General features: G+C 43.1%; 1 protein-coding gene across 1 annotated transcript in view; it reads left to right on the top strand.

The window, feature by feature from the left end:
- The window catches only part of LOC132406341 (dynein light chain Tctex-type protein 2B-like), a 70,540-nt gene that overhangs the window by 13,607 nt on the left and 31,615 nt on the right, over nucleotides 1–25,318 (top strand). Inside the window, exons 2-3 of the mRNA XM_059991883.1 lie at nucleotides 7,974–8,107; nucleotides 20,536–20,605. Of these exons, the coding sequence (XP_059847866.1) occupies nucleotides 7,974–8,107; nucleotides 20,536–20,605 (204 nt within the window). The remainder of the gene's footprint in view (nucleotides 1–7,973; nucleotides 8,108–20,535; nucleotides 20,606–25,318) is intronic.

Here is a 25,318-nt window from a genome sequence, read left to right as displayed (position 1 = left end):
TTATAAAGCCATGGCAAAGATGATACTGGATTCCACAGCATTGTTTTACGGGAAGCAAGATGTTGAGTGTTAAAAGCAAGAATTAGGAATTATAGATCATATTTCCCACTCCTGACAACTGGATATTGCTTCGGACTGGGAACCTCTTCCTTCAAACTACAATTCCAATAAAAAATGGTAAAAAAAAAGAGACAAATGGAGATTCAGAAAAGAAGGCAATGAAAATAAGGGCAAAAATAACAATGTGTAACCTTGGACATTCAGCTCCCAACTGCAACCATCCTTCAGCCATGATTCAGTGATGGCCACAGCATCATGCACCACAAGGGGAAATAAAACGTTCACAAATGTGGCTGACGCTCACAAAGCCACTACCCTCCCTCACCTGGGACAGTCTGACCATCTTTCATTGTTTCTGCTTCCCAAGTATAGCCCAGTCTTTAAATGTGTGAAACCCACAATGAAGACTATTAACATCTGGCTGGAGGCTGCTGACTCTGTTCCTCAGCACCAATTCCAGCACACAGACTGGAGTGAGTTTGCTGCCCATGCCACCACAGACTCAGATTAACATTGACTTGTATACCAGCTCTGTCCTTGAGCACATCAACAAGTGTGTAGATAGTGACATCACAAAAACAAATAAAAGTTTTCCCCAATCAGAAACCGTGGATGAACGGAGAGGTTTGCCTCCTGCTCAAAGCCAGAGATTCAGCCTTCAGGTCTGGAGACTGGGAGGCTTATAGCTCAGCCAGGGCCAACCTGAGGAAGGGAATCTCTCAGGCTAAACACACATGCAAACAGAGAATCGAGGAGCATTTCAACTCCTCGGACCCCTGGTGCATGTGGCATGGCATACAGATTATTACAGACTTCAAACCACCTAGCCCCTAGCCCCCTTCCAGCTCTGCTTCCCTCTCTAATGAGCTCAATTACTTCTACACTCGCTTTGACTGAGAGAACAAGGAGGTCACCCTCAAAGCGGACCTTCCACCTGGTGAACTGCCTCTCTCACTTTCCACCTCTGACGTTTGCGCCACTCTGAGCAGGGTGAATGTACGAAAGGCAGCTGGTCCAGATAGAATACCTGGCCGTGTGCTCAGAGTCTGTGCAGGGCAGTTAGCCGGGGTCTTCACGGACATTTTCAGTCTGTCCCTGGCCCAGGCAGTTGTCATGTTCGTGCCAGTGCCGAAGCATTCCACTGCCACGAGCCTGAATGACTTCTGCCCAGTTGCACTCACCCCCATCATTGCAAAGTGCTTTGAGAGGCTGGTTCTATCACATCTGAAATCCTGTCTGCCCACTACCCTGGACCTCCATCAATTTGCCTATCACACCAACAGGTCAACAGACGACCATCTGCACGGCACTTCACTCTGCCCTGACCCACCTGGACAGCCCCAAGTCTTGCGTCAGAGTGCTGTTCATTGATTTTAGTTCAGCATTCAATATTGTGACCCCCTCCAAGCTGATCGCCAAACTTTGCTAGCTTGGTATCAACTCATCCCTCTGCAATTGGATCTTGGACTTTCTGACTAACAAACCCCAATCTGTTAAATTAGACAACCTCTCCTCCTGCGTTCTCACCCTGAATTCTGGCGTGTCTCAAGGCTGTGTGCTGAGCCCTCTTCTGTACTCCCTTTTCACCTATGACTGCGTTCCTGTGCATGGTTCTAACTCCATAATCAAGTTCGCAGATAACATCATGGTGGTTGGCCTGATCAGAGGGGATGACGAGACGGCCTACAGGGACGAGGTCCAGCACCTGGCCACATGGTGTGCTGACAACAACCTGGCCCTTAACACCCGGGAGACCATTGTGGACTTCAGGCATGCTGGGAGCCACCTTCATGTCCCCATCTACATCAACGGAGCTGCAGTGGAGCATGTATCAAACTTCAAATTCCTTGGTGTCCACATTTCTGAGGATCTCACCTGGTCCCTGAACTCCTCCATCCTGATCAAAAAGGTGCAACAGTGCCTTTATTTCCTGCGGAGCATCAAGAAAGCTCACCTCTGTCCCAGGATACTGACGGACTTTTACCGCTGTATCATTGAGAGCAGACTCACCAAATGCATCTCAGTGTGGTATGGCAATTGTCCAGTATCGGACTGCAAAGCACTCCAGTGTGAAAACTGCCCAGCAGATTATCAGCACCCATTTGCCCACCATTAAGAACATCTACCATAAACACTGCCTGGGCAGGGTGAAAAGCATTATCAAGGATGCATCTCATCCTAACCATGGACTTTTTACTCTCCTCCCATCCGTTAGGTGCTACAGGAGCCTCCACTCCCACACCAGCAGGCACAGGAAGAGCTTCTTCCCTGAGGCTGTGACCCTGCTAAACCTCACATCACAGCGCTAAGCAGTATTGCACCCATTTTGTACTGTCTCAGTACTTATATTTGTGTGCTGTAGCACTTACTTTTTATTCACAGTTATTTTGTAAATATCGCTATTGCATTTCATTGGCTTTGTATCTGTACTCGCCACAATGGCAATAAAGTTTAACATAATCAATATTGCAACAGGATCATCCACCTTAGTTCTTATACTCAGTGCATTGAGACATAACTCTTTGAGTACTATATTTGCTCCCCTTTTTGATTCTGCATCCCTAATATACTGATACTCACCCTGCTGGCTGCAATTTTGTCCTATCACCTGACAGGCAGATTGAGGACCCCCATCACCCAGGAAATGCCCTCTTCTCATTGCTACCATCAGGGTACACTTGATGAGGAATAATTTTTTTCCCTGCCATCAAATTTCTGAATGGTCATTGAACCCATGAACACTACCTCACTACATTTTTTGCACTACTTATTCAACTATATTTATATGTACATACTGTAATTTACAGATTTTATTATTATGTATTGCATTTTCTGTTGCCATACAACAACACATTTCCTTTCTCTCCGTAGATGCTGCCTGACCTGCTGAGTTCTTTCAGCATATTTTGCATGTTGTAAGGCCTTCTGGGACATAGAGCAGGCATAAAAGAGCATTTATGACAAGTTTTTTTCCCCCAGCCCTGAACTGTATTAAAAATATTTTTGTATTAAACATTTTAACATCCCTTTTCAGGTGACCAAGGTAGTCAACAGAAAGCAGGTTTATGCTCCCTAGAATTTAGCAAGTTTATTTGTTTATATATTTATTTAGAGATGGAGCACAGTAACAGGCCCTTCTGTCCCAATGAGTCTGCGTCATCCACTTACACCCATGTGACCAATTAACCTAATAACCTGTATTCCTTTGGAATGTGGGAGGAAACCAGAGCACCCAGAGGAAACCCATGTGGTCATGGGGAGAATGTACAAACTCCTTATGGACAGTGGTGGGAATTGAACCTGGATCGGTGGCACTGTAATTGCGTAACACTAACTGCTACGCTATGTGCTGCCCAGTTCCCGATTGAAAATTTTGAAGTTTTGTCTGTGCTAGTGCAAAGTAAATTTATTATCAAAGTACATGTATGTCACCATATACAAGCATTCACAGTAAATACAATGAAGCTCAATGGAAAGCTGCACACAACAAAGATGGGCAAACAACCAAGGTGCAAAGAACAACAAACTACAAATAGGAAAAAAAATAAAAAAAAACAAAATAATCATAAATTATAAATAAACATTAGATATCAAGAACATGAGATGAAGAGTCCTTGAAAGTGAGCTGATAGGTTGTGGGAACAGTTCAGTGTCGGGGTGAGTGAAGTTATCCCATCTGGTTCAAGGGCCCGATGGTTGAGGGCTAATAACCTGGTGGTGTGGGTCCTGATGGCAGCAGTGAGAGGAGTGCATAGCCTGTGTGGTGGGAGCCCTAGATGATCGGCGGCACATAGCGTAGCAGTTAGTGTTGGACAGGATTTGCAATGTTAGAGCTTCACTAGTTTGGGAGTGAAGTTTGGAAGTATTTCTACAACTGTCACCACCATTGGTTAACAGCAGATGCAAACTCAGCGGCTGTTCACAGGGCCTTAGACCACTTGGACAATACAAACACCTATGTCAGGATGCTGTTCATCGACTATGGCTCAGTGTTTAACACCATCATTCCCATAATCCTGACTGATTATTACAGAACCTGGGCGTCTGTACCTCCCTCAGCAACTGAATTCTTGACTTCCTAACCGGAAGACCACAGTCTGTGCGGATTGGTGATAATATCAACAGTGTGCAGTTTTGGTCACCTAATTACAGGAAGGATATTAATAAGGTTGAAAGAGCGCAGAGAAGGTTTACAAGGATGTTGCCGGGACTTGAGAAACTGAGTTACAGAGAAAGGTTGAATAAGTTAGGACTTTATTCCCTGGCGCATAGGAGAATGAGGGAAGATTTGATAGAGGTGTATAAAATTATGATGGGTATAGATAGAGTGAATGCAAGCAGGCTTTTTCCACTGAGGCCAAGGGAGAAAAAAAACAGAGGTCATGGGTTAAGGGTGAAGGGGGAAAAGTTTAAAGGGAACATTGGGGGGGGGGGTTTCTTCACTCAGAGAGTGGTGGGAGTGTGGAATGAGCTGCCAGATGAAGTGGTGAATGCGGGCTCACTTTTGACATTTAAGAAAAACTTGGACAGGTACATTGATGAGAGGGATATGGAGGAATATGGTTTAGGTGCAGATCAGTGGGACTAGGCAGAAAAATGGTTTGGCATAGCCAAGAAGGGCCAAAAGGCCTGTTTCTGTGCTGTAATGTTCTATGGTTCTATAATATCCTCCTCACTGATAATCAATACTGCTGCATTTCAGGGGTGTGTGCTTAGCCCACTGCTCTACTCGCTCTGTACCCATGATTGTGTGGCTAGGCATAGCTCAAGTACCATCTACAAATCTGCTGATGATACAACCATTATTAGTAGAATCTCAGATGTACTGGAGTGAGATATACCAACTAGTGGAGTGGTGTCGCAGCAACAACCTTGCACTCAATGTCAATAAGATGTAGGAGCTGATGGTAGACTTCAGGAAGGGTAAGATGAAGGAGCACATACCAATCCACGTGGAGAGAGTGAGCAGATTCAAGTTCCTGGGTGTCAAGATCTCTGATGACCTAACCTGGTCCCAACATATCTATGCAGCATTAAAGAAGGCAAGACAGTGACTATATTTCATTAGGAGTTTGAAGAGATTTGGTATGTCAACAACAACACTCAAAAACTTCTGTAGGTGTACCGTGGAGAGCATTCTTACAGGCTGCATCACTGTCTGCTATGCGGGGGGGGGGGACTACTGCACAAGACCGAAAGAAGCTGCAGAGGGTGTAAATTTAGTCAGCTCCACCTTGGGTACTAGCCTACAAAGTACCTGTGGAGCCTTCAAGGAGCGGTGCCACAGAAAGGTAGTATCCATTATTAAGGATGCCCAGCACCCAGGGCATGCCCTTTTCTCACTGTTGCCATCAGGTAGGAGATACAGAAGCCTGAAGGCACACACTCAGCGATTCAGGAACAGCTTCTACCCCTCTGCCATACAATTGCTTAATGGACATTGAACCCGTGAACACTAACTCATTTTTAAAATATCTTTTTCTGCTTTTGCACAATTTTTAATCTATTCTACACATACTGCAATTTATTACTTTATTTATTTTTTCTTCTATATTTTGTACTACTGCTGCTAAGTTAACAAATTTCATGACACATGCCGGTGGTAATAAACCTGATTCTAATTATTCTTCTACAAGTTGATGTGTAGTTGAAATAAAGGGATTAATAAAAGTTCATCAATGTTGTAGATTCTACACAGACAACAGCAGAGGGCAGTATTGACCATGTCATCAGGGCTGTGAGCCTGCTGTACCACTGTGGCCCCCTGCTAACTGGACTAGATCCCAGAGGTCTGGGCTATTGATTTGGGGTAAATATTTGAATTTAAATTCAAGTAATTAAATATGAGATCTAAAAGCTTTGACCTACTACTGTCAGGAAGGAGGTACAGGAGCATCAGGACTAGGTCTGCAAGACTGGTTAACAGCTTCTTCCCTCGGACTGTGAGACTAATGGATACCCTGCCATCACTAGGACAGAGAGCTGTTGACTGGTGCTGAATTTTGAATTTTATTTTATTAACTTATTTTAGGTTATATTTTGATTTATGTGCTGTGTGTGCGTATGTTGTGTGGGTGCACCGTGGTCCAGAGGAACATTGTTTGTACTTATGTACAGTCAGATGACAATAAATTTGAACCTGAACGATGTCTGTGATTGCCATGAGGAGTGCGGTAGAACAGAGGCATCTGAGAATGCAGATCTAGAATCCCAGTTAGATAGGGTGGTAAAGAGAGTTGTGGGTACACTGGCCTTCATAAATCAAAGTATTGAGTATAGCATGCTTTGCTGAGCCCTAATTTAGAGTGCTGTGTACAGTCTTAGTCACCTACATATAGGAAAGATGTCAATAAAATCGAAAGAGTGTAGAGAAAGTTTACAAGGATGTTGCTGGGCCTTAAACACCTGTGTTACAGGAAAAGGTTGAATAGATCAGGAGTTTATTCCTTAGAGCGTAGGAAAGTGAGAAGAGATTTTATAGAGGTTTACAAAATTATGAGGGGCATAGATAGGGTAAATGCAAGCAGGCTTTTTCCACTGAGGTTGAGTGAGCTAGAGGTCATAGATTAAGGGTGAAATGTGAAATCTTTAAGGGAAATATGAGGGGGATTGCTTTCACTCAGAGAGTGGTGAGATTGTGGAATGAGCCAATGTTTGGGTAAGTACAAGGATGGGAGGGGGTATAGAGTGCTGTGGTCTAGTTGCCAGTTGATGGGATGAGGCAGAATAAACAGTTTTGCATGGACTAGATGAAAAGCCTGTTTCTGTGCTGTAAGCCTCTATGCCTCTTAAGTTCCTATTTGTGCAAAGTGATTAAGGTGGTCATAAAGTTGCTAGACTGCAGTGATTAGTTAACACAATCAAGCCATTCAAACCCCTTATTTTCCAAGTGATTTTTGTTGTCTTTGCCAAAGCTCTGCTTGCTTTTAAAAACTTTTCAAACACAATTTCTAATTTCTGATGGTGGGTCGTCCACCTGAGCTGAAAGCTCTTTTTCAATCCCACCGTTATCTCATGTCCTATTAATGTTTTCCAGTATTCACCATTGTTGATTTAGTTTCAGAATTAGGTTTAATATAAAATAGTGAGGTAGTGTTCATGGATTTACTGTCTGTTCAGAAACCTGATGCCAGAGCGGAAGAAGTTGTTTTTGAAATACTGAGTGTTTCTCTTCAGGCTCTTGTACCTACTCCCTGATGGTAGCAATAAGTAGAGGGCATGTCCTGAGTGATTGAAGTCCTTAATGATGGATGCCAGCTTTTTGAGGCATCTCCTTTTGGAGCTGTCCTCAATACTGTGGAAGCTATTGCCTGTGGTAGAGCTGGCTGAGTTTACAACTTTCTGCAGCTTTTTCAATCCTGTGCAGTGGCCTCTCCCATACCAGATGGCAATGCTCTCTCTAGTACCTCTATAGAAATTTGCTGGAGTCTTTGGTGACATACTCCCAATGAAATATAGCCTCTGTGATTCTATTTATGGAAGGTGATGGATTGTTGTTGGACCCAGAAGTTTCTGAAAAAACATGAGGATTATAGGGACAACCCCCAATGCTGTGTACACTGAAAATGCTTAATGCTTTTGCAGTGAACTTACTTTTTATTAATGATGAGATATAGCAAGCTAACAGGCACTTCCAGCCCAACAATTTCCTGCTAACGTAACCTACTAAGTTGTACACCTTTGGACTGTGGGAGGAAACCGGAAGCCTCACAGTCACATGGAGAATGTACAAACTCCTCCCGGACAGCGTCAGGAATTGAACCTGGGTCACTGGTGCTATAATAGCATTACACTAATCAGGGTATTACTGTGCCACTCAGGAAAGGGAAATACCTTCCCTGTATAAATAAGGCAGTCCAGGACACAAAAGGTTTTGGATGGAATTTGCTAATAGACAACATTGCTGTCAATAGGTTCAAGCCGGCTATTGTTAAAGGGAAGATCAACACTGTGCTGAAGGAGGAGCTAACCAACAAGCTTTATGATCCAGAAGCTGTTCCCATCCTGACACAGAAGATCGCAGAAATGATAAAAGCCCAAGTGAAAGGTAACATTCCATTCAGGGTGAACTTTGTATTCCACTTCTGTGAAGATGCTCCCTCTCATGTTCCCCTTACATATTTTACCTTTCACCCTCACCCCATGAACTCTGGTTGTAGTCTCACCCAACCTCAGTGGAAAAGTCTGCTTGCATTTACGCTGTCTAAACCCCTCATATAACTGGCAGGGTGAAGACACGTCTATACCAAAGGAGGTTAAGGCACTCCTTCCCTCTGCTAGCTTGCAAGTCACCCTTGGGCAAGTTGTAACACCTGCTTAGCCCCTAATCAGGGTCCCAAGAAGCCATGGGACTAGGTGATGGATGGTTGTTTGAGAAGCTGGTACATATTACAAATCCTGACTATGCAACCACTGACGCCAGGCAGACAAGCTCTGCAGACTATTGAGAACAGCGCCTCTTTCACCTCATACGGTTGAGGAAGTTTGGTATGGGCCCCCAGATCCTAAGAACTTTCTACAGGGGCACAATTGAGAGCATCCTGACTGGCTGCATCACTGCCTGGTATGGGAACTGTACCTCCCTTAATCTCAGGACTCTGCAGAGAGTGGTGCGGACAGCCCAGCACGTCTGTAGTTGTGAACGTCCCATGATTCAGGACACTTACAGAGACAGGTGTGAGAAAAGGGCCTGAAGGATCATTGAGGACCTGAGTCACCCCAACCACAATGTATTCCAGTTGCTACCATCTGGGAAACAGCACCGCAGTATAAAAGCCAGGACAAACGGGTTCCGGGACAGCTTCCAGCAGGCCATCAGACTGATGAACTCAGGATGACTTGAGTGTAGTCTATATTGCATTGACTGTTATATTTATTATAAATTATTATAAATTACTATGATTGCACATTGCACATTTAGACAGAGACATAACATAAAGATTTTTACTCTTCATGTATGTGAAGGATATAAGAAATAAAATCAATTCATTCATTAATGACTGGGGTCACCTGTCTTGTAAAGACCTTGCCCAGAAGAAAGCAATGGTGGACCACTTCTGTAGAAAAATATGTCAAGAATAATCATGGTCAAAGACATGTACATAGTGATGATGATACCCCTCGTAATTTTGTATACTTCTATCAAATCTTCTGTCAATCTTCTACATTTTAGGGAAAAATGTCTTAACCTCTTCAACCCCTCCCTATAACTCAAGACATGGCAACATCCTTGTAAATTTTCTTTGCACTCTTTCAATCTTATTTACAATCTTTGCTAGATAGCTGACCAAAGCTGGACACAATATTATTCAGCCTCACCAATGTCTTTCAATATAATATGCCATCTCCTGTATCAATTAATGAAGACCGAAGTGCTAAAATCTCTCTTTATGACCCTACTGGTGACACCACATTCAAGGAATTGTGGATTGTCTTCCCAGATTCCTCTGTGCACTCCTTAATGCCCTACCGCTCACCGTGTAAGACCTCTCCTCGTTTGTTCTGATCTTTGAATTCTGTATTCCACTTTCATACGCTGAAGAGGCAACATCACAAACTAGAAACTGTCTGGTGGGATTGTAGCATTATAATCCACGTCCTGCTCTGTAGTTGATGCTTGAAAATATACATGGAAAGAAAATTATACGAGGAGTGGGATTAATTGGCTGGATGCCTCAAGAGACTGGGCATGGGTGTGATTAGCTTCGTGATTCTATAAAAGGTGGACCTTAATTTAAGGCATAGGAGCAGAAATAGGCCATTTAAGTCTGTTCCGCCATTCGAGTCTGCTCCGCTATTCAAACATGGCTGATTTTTTTATTGCCCCCCCCAAGCCCATTCTTCTGCCTTCTCCCCATAGCACCCTGACTAATCAAGAACCTATCGACCTCCACTTTAAATATACCCAATGACTTGACCTCCAAAGCATTCTGCGGCAATGAATTCCATAGATTCACCACCCTCTGGCTAAAGAAATTCCTCCTCATCTCTGTTCTAAAAGGACATGCTTCTGTTCTGAGGCTGTATCCTTTGGCCATTTTGGAAACATCTTCTTCACATCCATTCTATCTAGACCTTTCATTATTTGATAGGTATCTAGGTCTCTCAATATTCAATAAGTTCATAGACCTTACCTAATCTAGGTATCTAATCAAATTCAATATTGTGTTTAGACTACTTCTACATACACTCAGTGGCCATTTTATTGGGTACCTCCTTTACCTAATAATGTAGCCACTGGGTGTATGTTTGTGGTCTTCTGCTGCTGTGGCCCATCCACTTCAAGGCTCAGAGATGCTCTTTTGCACATCTCTATTGTAACATGTGGTTATTTGAGCTGCTGTTGCTTTCCTGTTAGCTTGATCTAGTCTGGCTCTCCACTGACCATTATTATTATTATCATTAAGGCATTTTCATCCACAGAATTGCTGCTCACTGGATACTTTTTGTTGTTTGCATTGTTCTCTGGAAACTAGAGACGGTTGTGCCTGAAATTCCCAGGAGATCAGCAATTTCTGAGACACAAACCATGTTGTCTGGGACCAACAATCACTCCAAGGTCAAAATCACATAGATCACATTTGTTTCCCTAATTCTGATGTTGGTTTTAAATAACAATTGAATCTCTGCATGCCATGTCTGCATGCTTTTATGCATTGAGTTCCTGCCACATGATTGGCTGATTAGATATTTATAATAAAGAGCGGGTGTACACATGTACCTAATAAAGTGGCTGCTGAGTGTATTCCTCAACTTGTCAGATAACTAACAAATTATCTCAAGACGTTTGTTTTGTTCCTGTGCTTCCTCTAATCTACCTCCTCTGCTGAAAGCTGATGCAGGTGCAGTTGTTATACATAAGATTTTTTCTTCTTGGGCAATCACATCGGATCAGGGTCAACTGACTTCCACTTCAGTTTTTGTGGGTTTGGAGATGCCCGTAGAGCTGTTGTGTAGATCCCCTGGGCAGAGGCAACAGACAGATGTAGAAATTCAGTGGGCCAGGCAGCATCTGTGGAGGGAAAGGTACTGTCATCAAGTTATAGAATAATATAGCACATAACCATACTGACCAAGGTACCGGCTATTTTATTTATTTATTTAGAGATACATCGTGGAACAGGCTTTTCTGGTCCAACAAGCAGCACTGCACAACTCACTGATTTAACCCTACCCTAATTGCAGGACAGTTTACAATGATAAATTAACCTGCTAGCTGGCTTATCTTTGGACTGTGGGAGGAAACCTACACAGTCATGAGGTTGACGTGCAAATTTCTTACAGACGGCACTGGAATTGAACTCCAGTCTCCAACGCCCCAAGTTGTAATAGTGTTGCACGAAACACTAGCCCATTTGCGTGAACTTATCCTGAGGCATTTGTCAGACCACGTTTGGTGTACAGTGAGCAGTTTTGAGTCCAATACCTAAGAAAAAATGTGCTAGCATTTGAGAAGTTCCAGAGGAGGTTCATGAGAATGATCCCAGTAATGAAAAGGTTAATATAAGAGGAGCTTTTGCTGGCTCTGGGCCTGTACTTACTGGAGTTTAGAAGATAGAGGGAGAATCTTGTTGAAACCTATTAAATATTGAAAGCAACACATAGGTTTTGCTGAAGGGTCTTGGTCCAAAACGTCAACTACACTTTTTTACCATAGATGCTGCCTGGCCTGCTGAGTTCCTCCAGCATTTTGTGCATGTTGCTTGGATTTCCAGCATCTGCAGAATCTCTCTTGTTTGTGATTCGAATATGAAAGATCTCTATGGAGTGGATATAGAGAGGGTGTTTTTTAAGAGGTGGTTGATAGGTTCTCAATAAGTAATGGGTCAAGAGAGAAGAATGGGGTTGAAAAGGAAAATAAATCAGCCATGATTGAATGGTGAAGCTGACTGGATGGGCCAAATGGCCTAATTCTACTCCTACATTTTATAGCCCATACCCTTGTAAACACTTTTCCTATATATGTACTTATCCTATATCTTTGAAATGCTGTAACTGATAGTATTTTAGATGTTGGTCGACAATTTGCATCTAGATGAAGGATGTTGACAGTTATTCGCTTACAATCTTGTTAATATTCGGCCATCTCTGACTCATATATTGACTTGTCTGTAAACATGATGGGCCATATTTAGAAGCTTAATGATAAGTTGACAGTGTCAAGATCTGTCCAAATGTGACTAACGTTTTGGACAGATGGACTCCGCAAATTTAGGAGCTTGCTTTGGCTGGAAACTCTTACTTCAATTACTTTGTGGCAGAATAATTATCAGTGCTATGGTACCTTCAGGTTCAACTGCATGTTCAATTCAAGGTTATTTGTCATTCACCATATTCATATATCCTTCAGCCTCCATTGGTCAGGGTCGACCATGGATATTGCATCCTAGCTGTCTAGATATGAAAGCCTGGGCAGTGCAATATGGAGAGCAAGCTATTGCCCATGCAGCAGACTCCCCCCTCCACAAACTGATGAACCCAAAGGAACAGCAGAGACTGATACAATTTGGCACCAGCAGCATTGCAGGAGTTGCCAGTCAGCATTGGACTCAACATAAGACTGTCTTAGGGACTCTGGCTCTGGATTTTTCCCTTTGGTTTTACTACAGAAGCTTTCCCCATGAGTGGGTGTAGCTGTAAGGCAGTGGTGGTTTGATATCAGAGCTTTCCTTCTCCTAGATGAACTACTAGCTACGGCTGAAGAGCCCCATCTGCCCAAAGCGACTAGTTTTAAGGTGCCTGTAACCTGCCTTTGTCCCTTCTCCTGTCAGTAGAAACGGTTCCACTGGGCTTAGTGGGTAAGCCACACGTGAAGGTCAGGAACTGGACCTGGTTGTCAGAGGCTATTTGAGGCAGACACCATTGGGAGTATTTAATAGGTAGTGAGAGCTTATCCCCGTTATCACCCCTGGCTATGACATCCTTAAGGAACTAGACATATATACAGCTAAATGAAACATCATTCCTCAGGGGCCAAGATACAAAACATAGTACATCAGAGTTCAATTCTGGCGCCATCTGTAAGAAGTTTGTACATTTCTCACTGTGACTGTATGGGTTTCCTCCGGGTGCTCCAGTTTCATCCCACAGTCTAAAGATGTGCTGGTTAGTTGGATAATTAGTCATTGTAAATTGTCCTGTGATTAGACCGAGGTTAAATTGGTGGATTGCTAGGCGAAGGGCCAGGAGGGCTTGTTCCATGCTGCATCTCTAATTAAATAAATATAGTTACTGACAGCACACGTGGTTAGAATCCAGCATGGAGTCCCGAAATAATTTTACCACAGCCCCTGATTGGCATGGCCTGATTGATGGGTTGATGTAAAGTGTGAGGTGCATGTTTACATAAGACAGTAGAATGCTACTGGCACGATTATAGTAAAACAAACAATCGTATAAATGTGTGAAACAGCAGCAATAAAAGACGAAAGGAGACCAGTGCAGGATGAGATTGTGTCTGTGAGTTGTGGAGGTGGGTGGTGTCAGGGCATTCAGAATGGGTGTGCATGTGTGTTGTCCGGCAGCATTATAGCAGGAGATGGGGAGGATGGGAGGAGTATTTGACAATGCTGGTGGTGCTGTTTATGCAGTGCCTCTGGTATACTGTAAGTCCTGAATGGATGGGAGTGAGAAACCTCAATGATGATTTTAGCAGTCCTCACAATCGTTGCCAGGTCCTGCGATCTGATGCGTTGCGTTTTGCGTACCACACAATGCAGCTGGTCAGGATACTCACAATGGTATGTGGCTGGAGGGTAAAAATACTCACATTTTCTTTACGAATCTTGCTACCTTTTCACCTTCAGAAAAACCACTGCCAATATAATAATGACTTAGTTATCAAGCTCTTTTCATAAAGACAATGTAGTTCAAAGTGGTTTACAAGTGAAAACAGGAAAATAAAAGACAAAAAGATTTTGGGTAAAAGCATAGTTAAATAAATATGCTTTAAGCTGGTGTTTAAAAGTGTCAACTAAGTCTGTACCCCTTAAGGTTTTAGGTACAGTATTGAATTCCACAGTTTAGGAGCATAATTCAACAAAGCTGACCTGCCAATTATCTTTTGAGGGAGATTATTTAAATTTAAGAAACTGGTGGAAGAAGACCTGAGACCTCAAGCGGGATTATTATTATTTCTATTTATTATTTCTCAGCTCAAGCTGGTAAAACCTGAGGTATGGGCGTAGCCAAACACACTCATTTCTCAATTGCTAGGAACTCTCAGACTATTTCAGTGGTGTTTAGTATTGTGGGTTTCTGAAGATTTACGTTAATATTGCTGCGTAGGCCAAATCATTTGATGCTATTGTGTAGTGACTTTGGGATGATGCCAGTTGTAGATAATACTATTGGGACTATGTATACCCTGTTCATGTTCCATCATCTTTCAATTTCCTCTTTTAATTCAGCATATTTCTGGTGTTTTTCACTTACTGATTTCTGTAACTTATGTGTGTTTGGAATGGCTGTATCTATTAAGTAAGTTGTTCTTGTTTGTTTATCCTGTATTATTATATCTGGGCGGTTATTATTGATTGTTCTATTTGTAATAACAGATTGGTTGTAATGTAATTTGTGGGACTCTAATTCTAGAAATGGAGCAGGCTTTTATTTATAGTAGGTATGATTTCTTTGGTTAGTTTGTATTTCAAAGCAAGATTTTGGTGAATGATGTTTACCACTTGATTGTGTCTGTGTAAGTAATCAGATTGAATTAAATTTCTGCAGGATCCTGTAACGTGCTGGATTGTTTCTGGCTTTCTTTGCCATTTTCTATATTTATCACCTTGAATTTGTTAGTCTTTTATTAAGTATTTTTGATATTTTTTCTGTTAACCACCTGGTGTTGTATTGTCACAAGGAGCCCCTCTGTTTCTGGGAAGAGGTCTCCAACTCTGAGCCTGTCATTTGTTATTTATTATTATCAAAGACACCATTAAAGACCCATCCAATCCTGGACACTGTCTGATCATTTTTTTTTTGTCAGCTGGTAGGAGATATAGAAACATCTTAGCCAAGACACAAAGGCTGAAAAACAGCTTCTTCCCAAGGGCTGTTGTGCAGCTGAATAATGGCCTATGAGAGTTATGGACAATTAAAGTCTCTTGTTGCATGTAAATATGGGATTTTTAAAAAGCCACAGCCATTGTAAATATCTGTTCTGCACAGACTGGGGTAGCACTGCAATCTTCTTGTCTTGAGCAATGACTATAAAGTTTGGTTTTATAAAGCAAAAGTAATTGTATGATGTACTCTGCGGCTATAACTGGAGAGTGTACGAGTAAGTGCAAAGTATATTTGGGTTCTGATAACAAGAATTAAGACTTGGTTTTTCATTGTGAGTTTTTAAGTTCCATACTCACTTGAGAGAGCGAGCAGTTTCGAGCTCCGGGGTGTCAAGATTTCTGAGGACCTAACCTGGTCCCAACACATCGATCCAGCTACAAAGAGGCCAAGACAGGGACTATACTTCATTAGGAGTTTCAAGACATTTGGTATATCAACAATGCTCAAAATCTTCTGTAGATGTACCATGGAGAACATTCTGACAGGCTGCTTCACTGTCTGGTATGGGGAGGTGGTGTTGGTGCTACTGAACAGGACCGAAAGAAGCTGCAGATGGTTGTAAATTTAGTCAGCTCCATCATGGGTACCAGGACATCTTCAAGGAGCGGTGTCACAGAAGGGCAGCATCCATTATTAAGGACCCCCAGCACCCAGGGCATGACTTTTTCTCACTGTTACCATCAGGCAGGAGGTACAGAAGTCTGAAGGTGCACACTCAGTGATTCAGGAACGGCTTCTTCCCCACTGCCATCTGTCATGTACCCTGTGACCGAGTTACTAAACCAGCAGAAATGGAATGATACGTTGGAGTCTGGTGGTACTATAACTAAAGGTGTTTATTAGTAAACTAAGCAATTCAGTATCAAAAATGCAAATATACATATAAAACAGGTTAGCAATGATAAATACAGAAGTGCAGGAATAAGAATCAAAACCAAGCTCTATCAAAGTCTAGGGGTAAATGAGTAGTCTTAAGATAACGCAGAGTTCAGTTCAGTTCAGTTTTAAGTCGAGGTAGTTGCTGTTGTGTTGCACTTGTGTAGAGAGAGAGAGAGAGAGAGTGAGCAGGAGATGAGCAGCTGCAGCAGGCAAACCTTCCTTCGTCTTCTTGTTCCGTTGTACAGTTGGGGTCACCGGTTATGACCCTTCCGTTCCAGGCTAGACCGTTCTTCAGTGGTGGACTCGTCACCCAGGCAAGGGCAGACACACAGAAGTCCCCACCAGTCTGCCTTCATCCACCGTGCTTCGGGCCGATTCTCCTGAACCGATCCTCCAGGCCCCCACCTCCCTGTGGGTTAACAACACTCTTTCAGTGCCCACTGGTGTGTCTGTCTGTGTCTCCACGGACCCGTCTTTTATCCCCACTGACGGGGTATCAGCCATCCATCAACTCAACATGTCCATGTCCATCAAACTAAGCCACTCCCTGCTGTCCCAGCAAGAATGTTAATGTGCAAAGAAGTGTCCTTGCATGAAAAGATTGTTTACCTTTCCATCAGTGAAGAAGCCATAATACATAAATCAGTCGTCCTCTCTCTCTCTCTCTCTCTCTCTCTCTCTCTCTTACCTGTAGCAGATGCCTTTACCTCTGTTCTTCATCTCCCTCTCTCATTAGCAGCATAGTTCCTGGGGGGGGGGGGATCAGCGCTGGGCCCCATTTCTATCTGGTTTGTTCATCACACATAACACCCCCACCCTTCAAAGAATTTTTACGGTGGGGGGGAATTCAATAGTAAGGCACATTACAGAGTCTAATATAATACAGAAGTGGTCATCAACTACCAGAGTAACACAGATATACTTTCTTGAAAGATCTTGTTATTCAAAGTGGTGTTTTGTCAACCATTATCTCTTTTCCACTTCGACACAGAACACTTAACCTTCACGTGATCAGCGTGCTCACCAGCTTGGAATAGACCTACACAGACTCCCTGCACAGGGGCTAACTTATCACTAATGTTTTCCAGACTAACCCCATTTGCTGAACTTCCAAACAACTCATTAATTTTAAGCAAGTCATTAATTTTATCTTCAAGATCTTTAAGTCTATTAGTTCTTATAATAACACTTGCAGGTGGTCCCTCTTAGTCAAAACAACATTTCAAGTTTTGCCTCTCCAAGTCACAAACTTGAACAACATCACAACGTTGTTTATCTTTAAATTTCAAAACAAACTGTAACAGACTAGCAGGCACCTTGTTAACAGACCACTGACCCTTCAGCATGGTTACTACTTCTAAAATCAATCCAGACTTTAAATTTTCCTTATTCAAAAGTTCAGGAACAGTACTTTTCCCTTTATCTTCAATAACATTCACATCACCAGCTTTCATCTCATCACTAACTTTTAGAACACCTAACACAAGTGATGGAGAATTCTCACTTTCCACTGGTGCCAGGGTTAACCCCTTACTCACTGAACCCAATCCATCTGACACAAAAGGACTACATTCCTTTTTAACCAAGTCAGATAGCTCAGACCTTTCCTGAGTCTCAACAGAAGGCTCAGTACCCTGTGAACCCACAGGTACCTCAACAACCTGAACACAGGCAAACGGGACATCTGCCTCTTCTAGGCTTTCAATACCAGTCCCCTTTTCAAATTCCAAGTTCCTCTGATCCTCCCAGTTACTCTCTGGGCAATTCCCATCTGGAGTAAACTCAACCGTGGGTTAAAACAACCTCGTCTGCTAACCCAGAAGACTCCTTCAAGGTAGCGGCATCCTTTTCCTCTCAGAATGCCCTTACATCATTGGGAACAAACTTCTCAAATTCCTCAACACCAACCATCTCCTTCAAGCTACATAAATCATCAGTGTCCAGCACTGGACCTTCCAACTGCCACATCTTCCTCTTGAATTGTCTCTTCCTTTCCTTTTCTGCAGCCTCTAACTTAATTCTCTCTAGCCCCATCTCTTCCAGATGCAACTGGATCTCTAGAAGAAACATTTCTACCTCCTTCTCACTAAAATGCTTCATAGAAATATAGTGCTCCACTATTATCATTCGGAGTTCCACCATCGTCATTCCTGTCTGTGCCTTGAGTTGCAATGCATTAACAACTCCCCACAACTCACCCTTTTTAGCTTTCCATAAGCCCGCAGGGTCTGGTCTTAACAGAAATCCCTCAACATCCATTTCTGCATTTCTCCTTTTTGTCTTTCCACACAACAAAATCAGATAAGGGAGTTTCCCCCGATCAAATCAGCAACCTCCTGATTTGTAATTCAAATCCCAGACGAGCCCCCAATTTGTCTCGTACTCCGTGACCGGGTTACTAAACCAGCAGAAATGGAATGGTACATTGGAGCTGGTGGTACTATAACTAAAGGTGTTTATTAGTAAACTAAGCAATTCAGTATCAAAAATGCAAATATACATATAAAACAGGTTAGCAATGATAAATACAGAAGTGCAGGAATAAGAATCAAAACCAAGCTCTATCAAAGTCTAGGGGTAAATGAGTAGTCTTAAGATAATGCAGAGTTCAGTTCAGTTCAGTTCAGTTTTAAGTCAAGGTAGTTTGTGTAGAGAGAGAGAGAGAGAGTGAGCAGGAGATGAGCAGCTGCAGCAGGCAAACCTGCCATCGTCTTCTTGTTCCGTTGTACAGTTGGGGTCACCGGTTATGACCCTTCCGTTCCAGGCTAGACCGTTCTTCAGTGATGGACTCGTCACCCAGGCAAGGGCAGACACACAGAAGTCCCCACCAGTCTGCCTTCAGTCGTGCTTCGGACCGATTCTCCTGAACCGATCCACCAGGCCCCCACCTCCCTGTGGGTGAACAACACTCTTTCAGTGTCCACTGGAGTGTCTGTCTGTGTCTCCGCAGACCCGTCTTTTATCCCCACTGACGGGGTATCAGCCATCCATCAACTCAACATGTCCATGTCCATCAAACTAAGCCACTCCCTGCTGTCCCAGCAAGAATGTTAACGAACAAAGAAGTGTCCTTGCAGCAAAAGATTGTTTACCTTTCCATCAATGAAGAAGCCTAATACATAAATCAGTCATCTCTCTCTTTCTCTCTTATCTGTAGCAGATGCCTTTACCTCTGTTCTTCATCTCTCTCTCTCATTAGCAGCATAGTTCCCGGGGGGGGGGGGGGGATCAGCGCTGGACCCCATTTCTATCTGGTTTGTTCATCACACATAACGCATCCGATTTCTAAATGGACATTGATCCGGTGATCACTACCTCACTTTTTAAATGTATACTATTTCTGTTTTTACATGATTTTTAGTCACTTCATTATATGTATACTGTAATTAATTAATTTATTGATTATTATTTTAATTCTTCTACAAAGTATATTATGTATTGCATTGCACTGCAGCTGCTAAGTTAACAAATTTCACGACACAGCTGGTGATAATAAAGCTATTTCTGTTTCTAATTCTTTTATTCCCACATTATTCCTGAGAATACACTGACTTTTCTGTGTAAGGAAGGAAATATTATCCTGAATGAATCATTGGTGATTATGTAGTGAAGAATCTACAGATGGAAGTGGCTAAGCATATTTTGGAGAAGATGTGGAGAGAAAATTTCGGGAAGATCAAAGAAAATGAAAATGCCAGTTTAATTAATTTACTTTGCAAAGGGAAACAAGAGAAAATCTGCAGATGTTGGAAATGCAAGCAACACACACAAAACGCTGGAGGAACTCAGCAGGCCAGGCAGCATCAATTTTGGGCCAAAATCCTTTAGCAGGCCCTGTGTGGTGCTTTCAATATTCAACAGGTTTTAATGAGATTCTCCCCCCCCCCCCCAGTCTTCTAAACTCCAGTGAGTACAGGCCCAGAGCCAGCAAATACTCCTCTGACATTAACCCTTTTATTACTGGGGTCATTCTCGTGAGGAACGAGGGGATGGGAATTGGTGAGGGGGGGTGTGGAGGCACTACTGGAAGTTTGAGAAATCGACGTTCATGTTCACAGGTGAAGTATCGCCTCACCTGGAAGGATTGTTTGGGGCCCTGAATAGTAGTGAGGAAGGTAGTGTAGACATATGGATTCATGAGAGTTAGTAATTTTGTGCACATGCTATGTGGGCGTGAGATGCATGGCGACACATGTCGGCACATCCTCTGTGTTGGTTGTTGACACAAACAACACATTTCCCTGTATGTTTCGATGTACATGTAACAAATAAAGCTAATCTTATAATCTTTTCATTTCTGCCCTGGGGAAAACATTCACATAAATGTTCTCCGTTTCAACGTAAATCCATGTCTTTTTAATATTTGATACTTTTATCCTAGGAAAAGCACTCTGATTATCTACCTGATCTATATATTCTCTCCGCTGCCACTGACATGGCTTTCTTTATTTCTGATAACTGAAGCGCGTTTACAGGAAGCTACAATATTTCACGTCTTTACTGTTGTGTCTGTGTGTTCTCTCCCCACAGAGTGTGCTTTCGAGCGATATAAGCTGGTGGTGCAGGTTGTCATTGGTGAACAGAGAGGAGAAGGAGTGAAGTAGGTTGGCTTTTTATCTTTTTTAGAATGCAATCATTGATATATGTCCTATGATAAACATTGATAGACACCTATGTCAGGATGCTGTTTATCGACTATAGCTCAGCATTTAATACCATCATTCCCACAATCCTGATTGAGAAGTTGCAGAACCTGGGCTTCTGTACCTCCCTCTGTAATTGGATCCTCAACTTACTAACTGGAAGGCCTCAATTTGTGTGGATTGGTGATAACATATCTTCTTCGGTGACGTTCAACACTGGTGCACCTCAGGGGTGTGTGCTTAGCCCACTGCTCTACTCTCTATATACACATGACTGTGTGGCTAGGCAAAGCTCAAATACCATATATAAATTTGCTCATGATAGAACCATTGTTGGTAGAATCTTAGGTGGTGACAAAAGGGCGTACAGGAGTGAGATATGCCAACTAGTGGAGTGGTGCTGCAGCAACAACCTGACACTCAAGGAAGAACAAAGAGCTGATTGTGGACTTCAGGAAGGGTAAGATGAATCCTCATAGAGGAATCAGAAGTGGAGAGAGTGAGCAGCTTCAAGTTCCTTGGTGTCAAAATCTCTGAGGATCTAACCTGGTCCCAACATATCGATGTAGTTATAAAGAAGGTAAGACAGCTGCTATACTTTATTAGGAGTTTGAAGAGATTTGGCATGTAAACAAATACACTCAAAAATTTCAATAGTTGGACCGTGGAGAGCATTCTGACAGGCTGCATCACTGTCTGGTATGGAGGGGCTACTGCACAGGACCGAAAGAAGCTGCAGAAGGTTGTAAATCTAGTCAGCTCCATCTTGGGCACTAGCCTATGAAATACTCAGGACATCTTCAGGGAGCGGTGTCTCAGAAAGGCATTGTCCAGTATGAAAGACTTCCAGTACCCAGGGAATGCTGTTTTCTCACGTTACTGTCAGGTAGGAGGTACAGAAACTTGAAGGCACACACCGAGCAATTCAGGATCAGCTCCTTCCCCACTGCAATCCAATTCCTAAATGGACATTGAATCTTTGGACCTCACTTCTTTTTTCATGTACAGCATTTCTGTTTTTGCATGTTTTTTTAAAATCTGTTCAATATACGTAATTGATTTACTTGTCTATTTGTTATTATTATTATTTTATTATTTTTTTTCTCTCTGCTGGATTATGTATTGCATTGAACTGCTGATGCTAAGTTAATCACATCACATGCCGGCGATAATAAACCTGATTCTGATCTACAGTTTGTTGTTTTTGCTGTAGTACTTCCTCCCTGATGGTGGCAATGTCAAGATGGTGAGGGTCCTTCATGACATATTCATTTAAATGAAAGGTTGCCAGCAACATTCCCTCTAATTTTTTTTCTACAGCTGTGCAGACCAACCATTGCTCTGAGCAGGAAAGTTTTACGTGGCCTGTAAACTTCATAGCACTTTAAATGTCTGTTTTTGTAATGTGCATAGCATGAATATTTAGAATGAAAATTGAAAAATCACACACTTTTGATTTTTATTAATTGAAAAGTGTAATGAAATACAGTCCAATAAAGAAAATCTTTAACATTTCGTAAATTTTTTAACTACCTGTCTTTCATGCAGCTGTGTAGCAATGAAGGCTGTGTACGTAAAAGCTTTGCAGAAACTGCACGTCCACCATAGAAGGAACAGTGGTTGCTGGTCTGCACAAACTCAGTGGTCCAAAGGGCCTGTTCCAAATCATATCCCTCCATGACTCTAATATTTTGGAGATATGTTCTGATCCTGTTATGGGGAGATTAAAGTATTAGTTAAATCTGGACTAAAGATGGAGGATCCATATCCATGCATATCTGAGCTAATCCCAATTTTGGTATTTGCCACTATCCCTTGGAAACTTTCCTATTCATGCATTGCAGTGTAATCATACAAATTACATTAAATTATAATGATAAATTACAATAAAAATATATGTTACAAATAGTTGTGCAGAGGAAAGAAAAATAGTACCAAATCCTCTCCGACTATTCTCCAAATGATCAGACTGGGGTTTATTATCATTGGTATGAAATTTGTTGTTTTGTGGCAGCAGTACAGTGCAGGGCATAAAAGTTGCTATAAGTTACTAAAAATTGCAATTGTTTATTCGTTATGTGCTGTGTTGTATGACGTGGGTGATCATAGTCTCATGACCATGATTGCTCTTGGCAAATTTTGCTACAGAAATGGTTTGCCATTGCCTTTTCCTGGGTTGTGCCTGTCATGATGTATGACTCCAGCCATTATCAATACTCTTCTGAGATTGTCTGCCTGCATCAGTGGTTGCATAACCAGAGCTTGTGATATGCACCACTACCTGCTCGCATGGCTTCACGTGACCCTGATCAGGGGGTCTAAGCAGGTGCTACACGTTGTCCAACTATGACCTGCAGGCTAGCAGAGGGAAGGGGCGTGTTACACCTCCTTTGGTATACACATATCTCCACCCTGCCACCCAAAACATTACAATAAGAATATATAACCAATAAATAATTAGTGCAACAGGAGCCAGAGGAGGGTGTGCTGGAACCCTCTCTAACCTGAAGCTGCATGGCAGATACATCACCCTCAATGAGACACCATCAACCCAGGGCAAGTTTTCAGAATCAGATTTATTACCATTGACTTACATGACATAAGCTTTGTGGCTTTGCAGCAGCAGTACTGTGCAAGATCACAAAAGTACTATAAATTGCAAAAATACGCTCAGTGAGCAGTTTATTAGGTGCCAGACTGGAACCCAGTGTGGTCTTCTGATGCTGTAGCCCATCCACTTCAAAGTTCAATGTGTTGTGCATTCAGCGATGCTATTCTACACATTACTGTTTTAACGTGTAGCCATCGGTCCAACCCAGAGCAAGATAGCTCCACTGAAAACCATAACAGGTGAGACCATCAAAGACAAAGGCAAGCAGATGGAGTGATGGGTGGAGCATTACTCTGAACTCTTCTTCAGAGAAAGCAGTATCTCGGACAGCAAGCTAGACGCCGCGGAATGCCTGCCTGTCATGGAGGAAGTGGATGCTTTGCCGACTGCCGAAGAGCTGAGTAGAGCCATCGACAGCCTGCCCACTGGGAAGGCACCAGGATTGGATGGCATTCCACCAGAGGCCATCAAGTGCGCAAAGGGCATCCTGCTAAGCCACCTGAACAAACTACTGTGCCACTGCTAGATAGAGGGAGCAGTGCTGCAAGACATGAGAGACTGCAACATTGTCACAAGAACAAAGGGGACAGAAGTGACTGTAACAGCTACAGGGGAATCTCCTTGCTGAGCACCGTTGGGAAGGTCTTTGCCCACATGGTCCTGAACAGACGGCAGAAAATAGCTGAAAGGGTATATCCCGAGTCTCAGTGCAGTTTCAGGTCAGAACGCTCCACAATTGACATGATCTTCTCCCTTCGACAGCTAGAGCAAAGACAACCACTCTACGTTGCTTTCATTGACCTCACGAAGGCCTTCGACCTTGTGAGCAGAGACGGCCTGCTCAAAATTCTCGCCAAGATTGATTGTCCCCTGAAAATAATTCAGTCATTCCACACACACATGAAGGGTGTTGTTCATTTTGACGGCTCTTCTTCGGAGGCCTTCAACATCCGCAGTGGTGTGAAGCAGGGCTGTGTGCTTGCCCCCACCCTGTTCGGCGTGTTCTTCACAGTCATGCTGAAGCACGCCTTTGGAACATCAACTGATGGTGTCTACCTCCACACCAGATCGGACTGGTAGCTGTTCAGTCTGTCCTGGCTGAGGATGAAAACCAAGGTTCGTGAAGAACCCATCAGGGACATGTTGTTTGCAGACGATGTGGCACTGGCAACACACCCTGAAGCAACTGCAACGCCTCATGTACAGTTTCTCATGAGTCTGTCAGGACTTCAGCTTGACCATCAGCCTGAAGAAGACCAACGTATTGGGCCAAGGCATTGAGCACCCCCCTGCCAGTACCATCAACAACTACGAGCTGGAGGTAGTTCACGGGTTTACATACTCTGGCTCCACCATCACGGACAGTCTCTCCTGAGACCCCGAGATCAACAAATGAATCAGACGAGCAGCCTCAACATTCGTCAGGCTGACAAAGAGAGTCTGGGCGAACACCAAGGTTGCAGTCTACAGGGCCTGCATCCTCAGCACACTGCTCTACGGCAGCGAGACCTGGAGCCTCTACTTCAGACAAGAGCGGTGTCTCAATGTCTTCCACCTTCCTAGCCTGAGATGCATCCTGGATATCAAGTGAACTGACCGAGTCACCAACAATGAGGTCTTGGCCCGTGCCCAGATACCCAGCCTCTTCACCCTGTTCAAACAATGCCATCTCCGCTGGCTGGGCCACGTACACCACATGTTACATGGGAGGATCCTGAAAGACCTGCTGTATGGGGAACTGGCCTCTGGCAAGAGAGCACAAAGGCGGCCCCATCTTCGTTTCAAAGATGTCTGCAAAAGAGACATGAAGTCACTGAACATGAACGTCGAGAGTTGGGAGGACGTTGCAAGCGATCACTCTCGCTGGAGGCTGGAACTATGCAGAGGTCTAAAAAGAGGAGAAGAGAAGCTGAGGCTTGCTGTTGAAGAAAAGTGCACTTGCCGAAAAAACCAGCGCCAAGTGAAGTTGCTGCAGCCAAGACTGTCACTCCCATGTGGGCCTTTACACACCAGACGCTGCTCTACCAACACAGACTGAAGCAAGATTTTCCAGGCACAG

Source organism: Hypanus sabinus, chromosome 2, assembly GCF_030144855.1.
Source record: "Hypanus sabinus isolate sHypSab1 chromosome 2, sHypSab1.hap1, whole genome shotgun sequence".
Classification (NCBI taxonomy): domain Eukaryota; kingdom Metazoa; phylum Chordata; class Chondrichthyes; order Myliobatiformes; family Dasyatidae; genus Hypanus; species Hypanus sabinus.
This window is presented reverse-complemented; position numbering and strand designations above follow the sequence as displayed.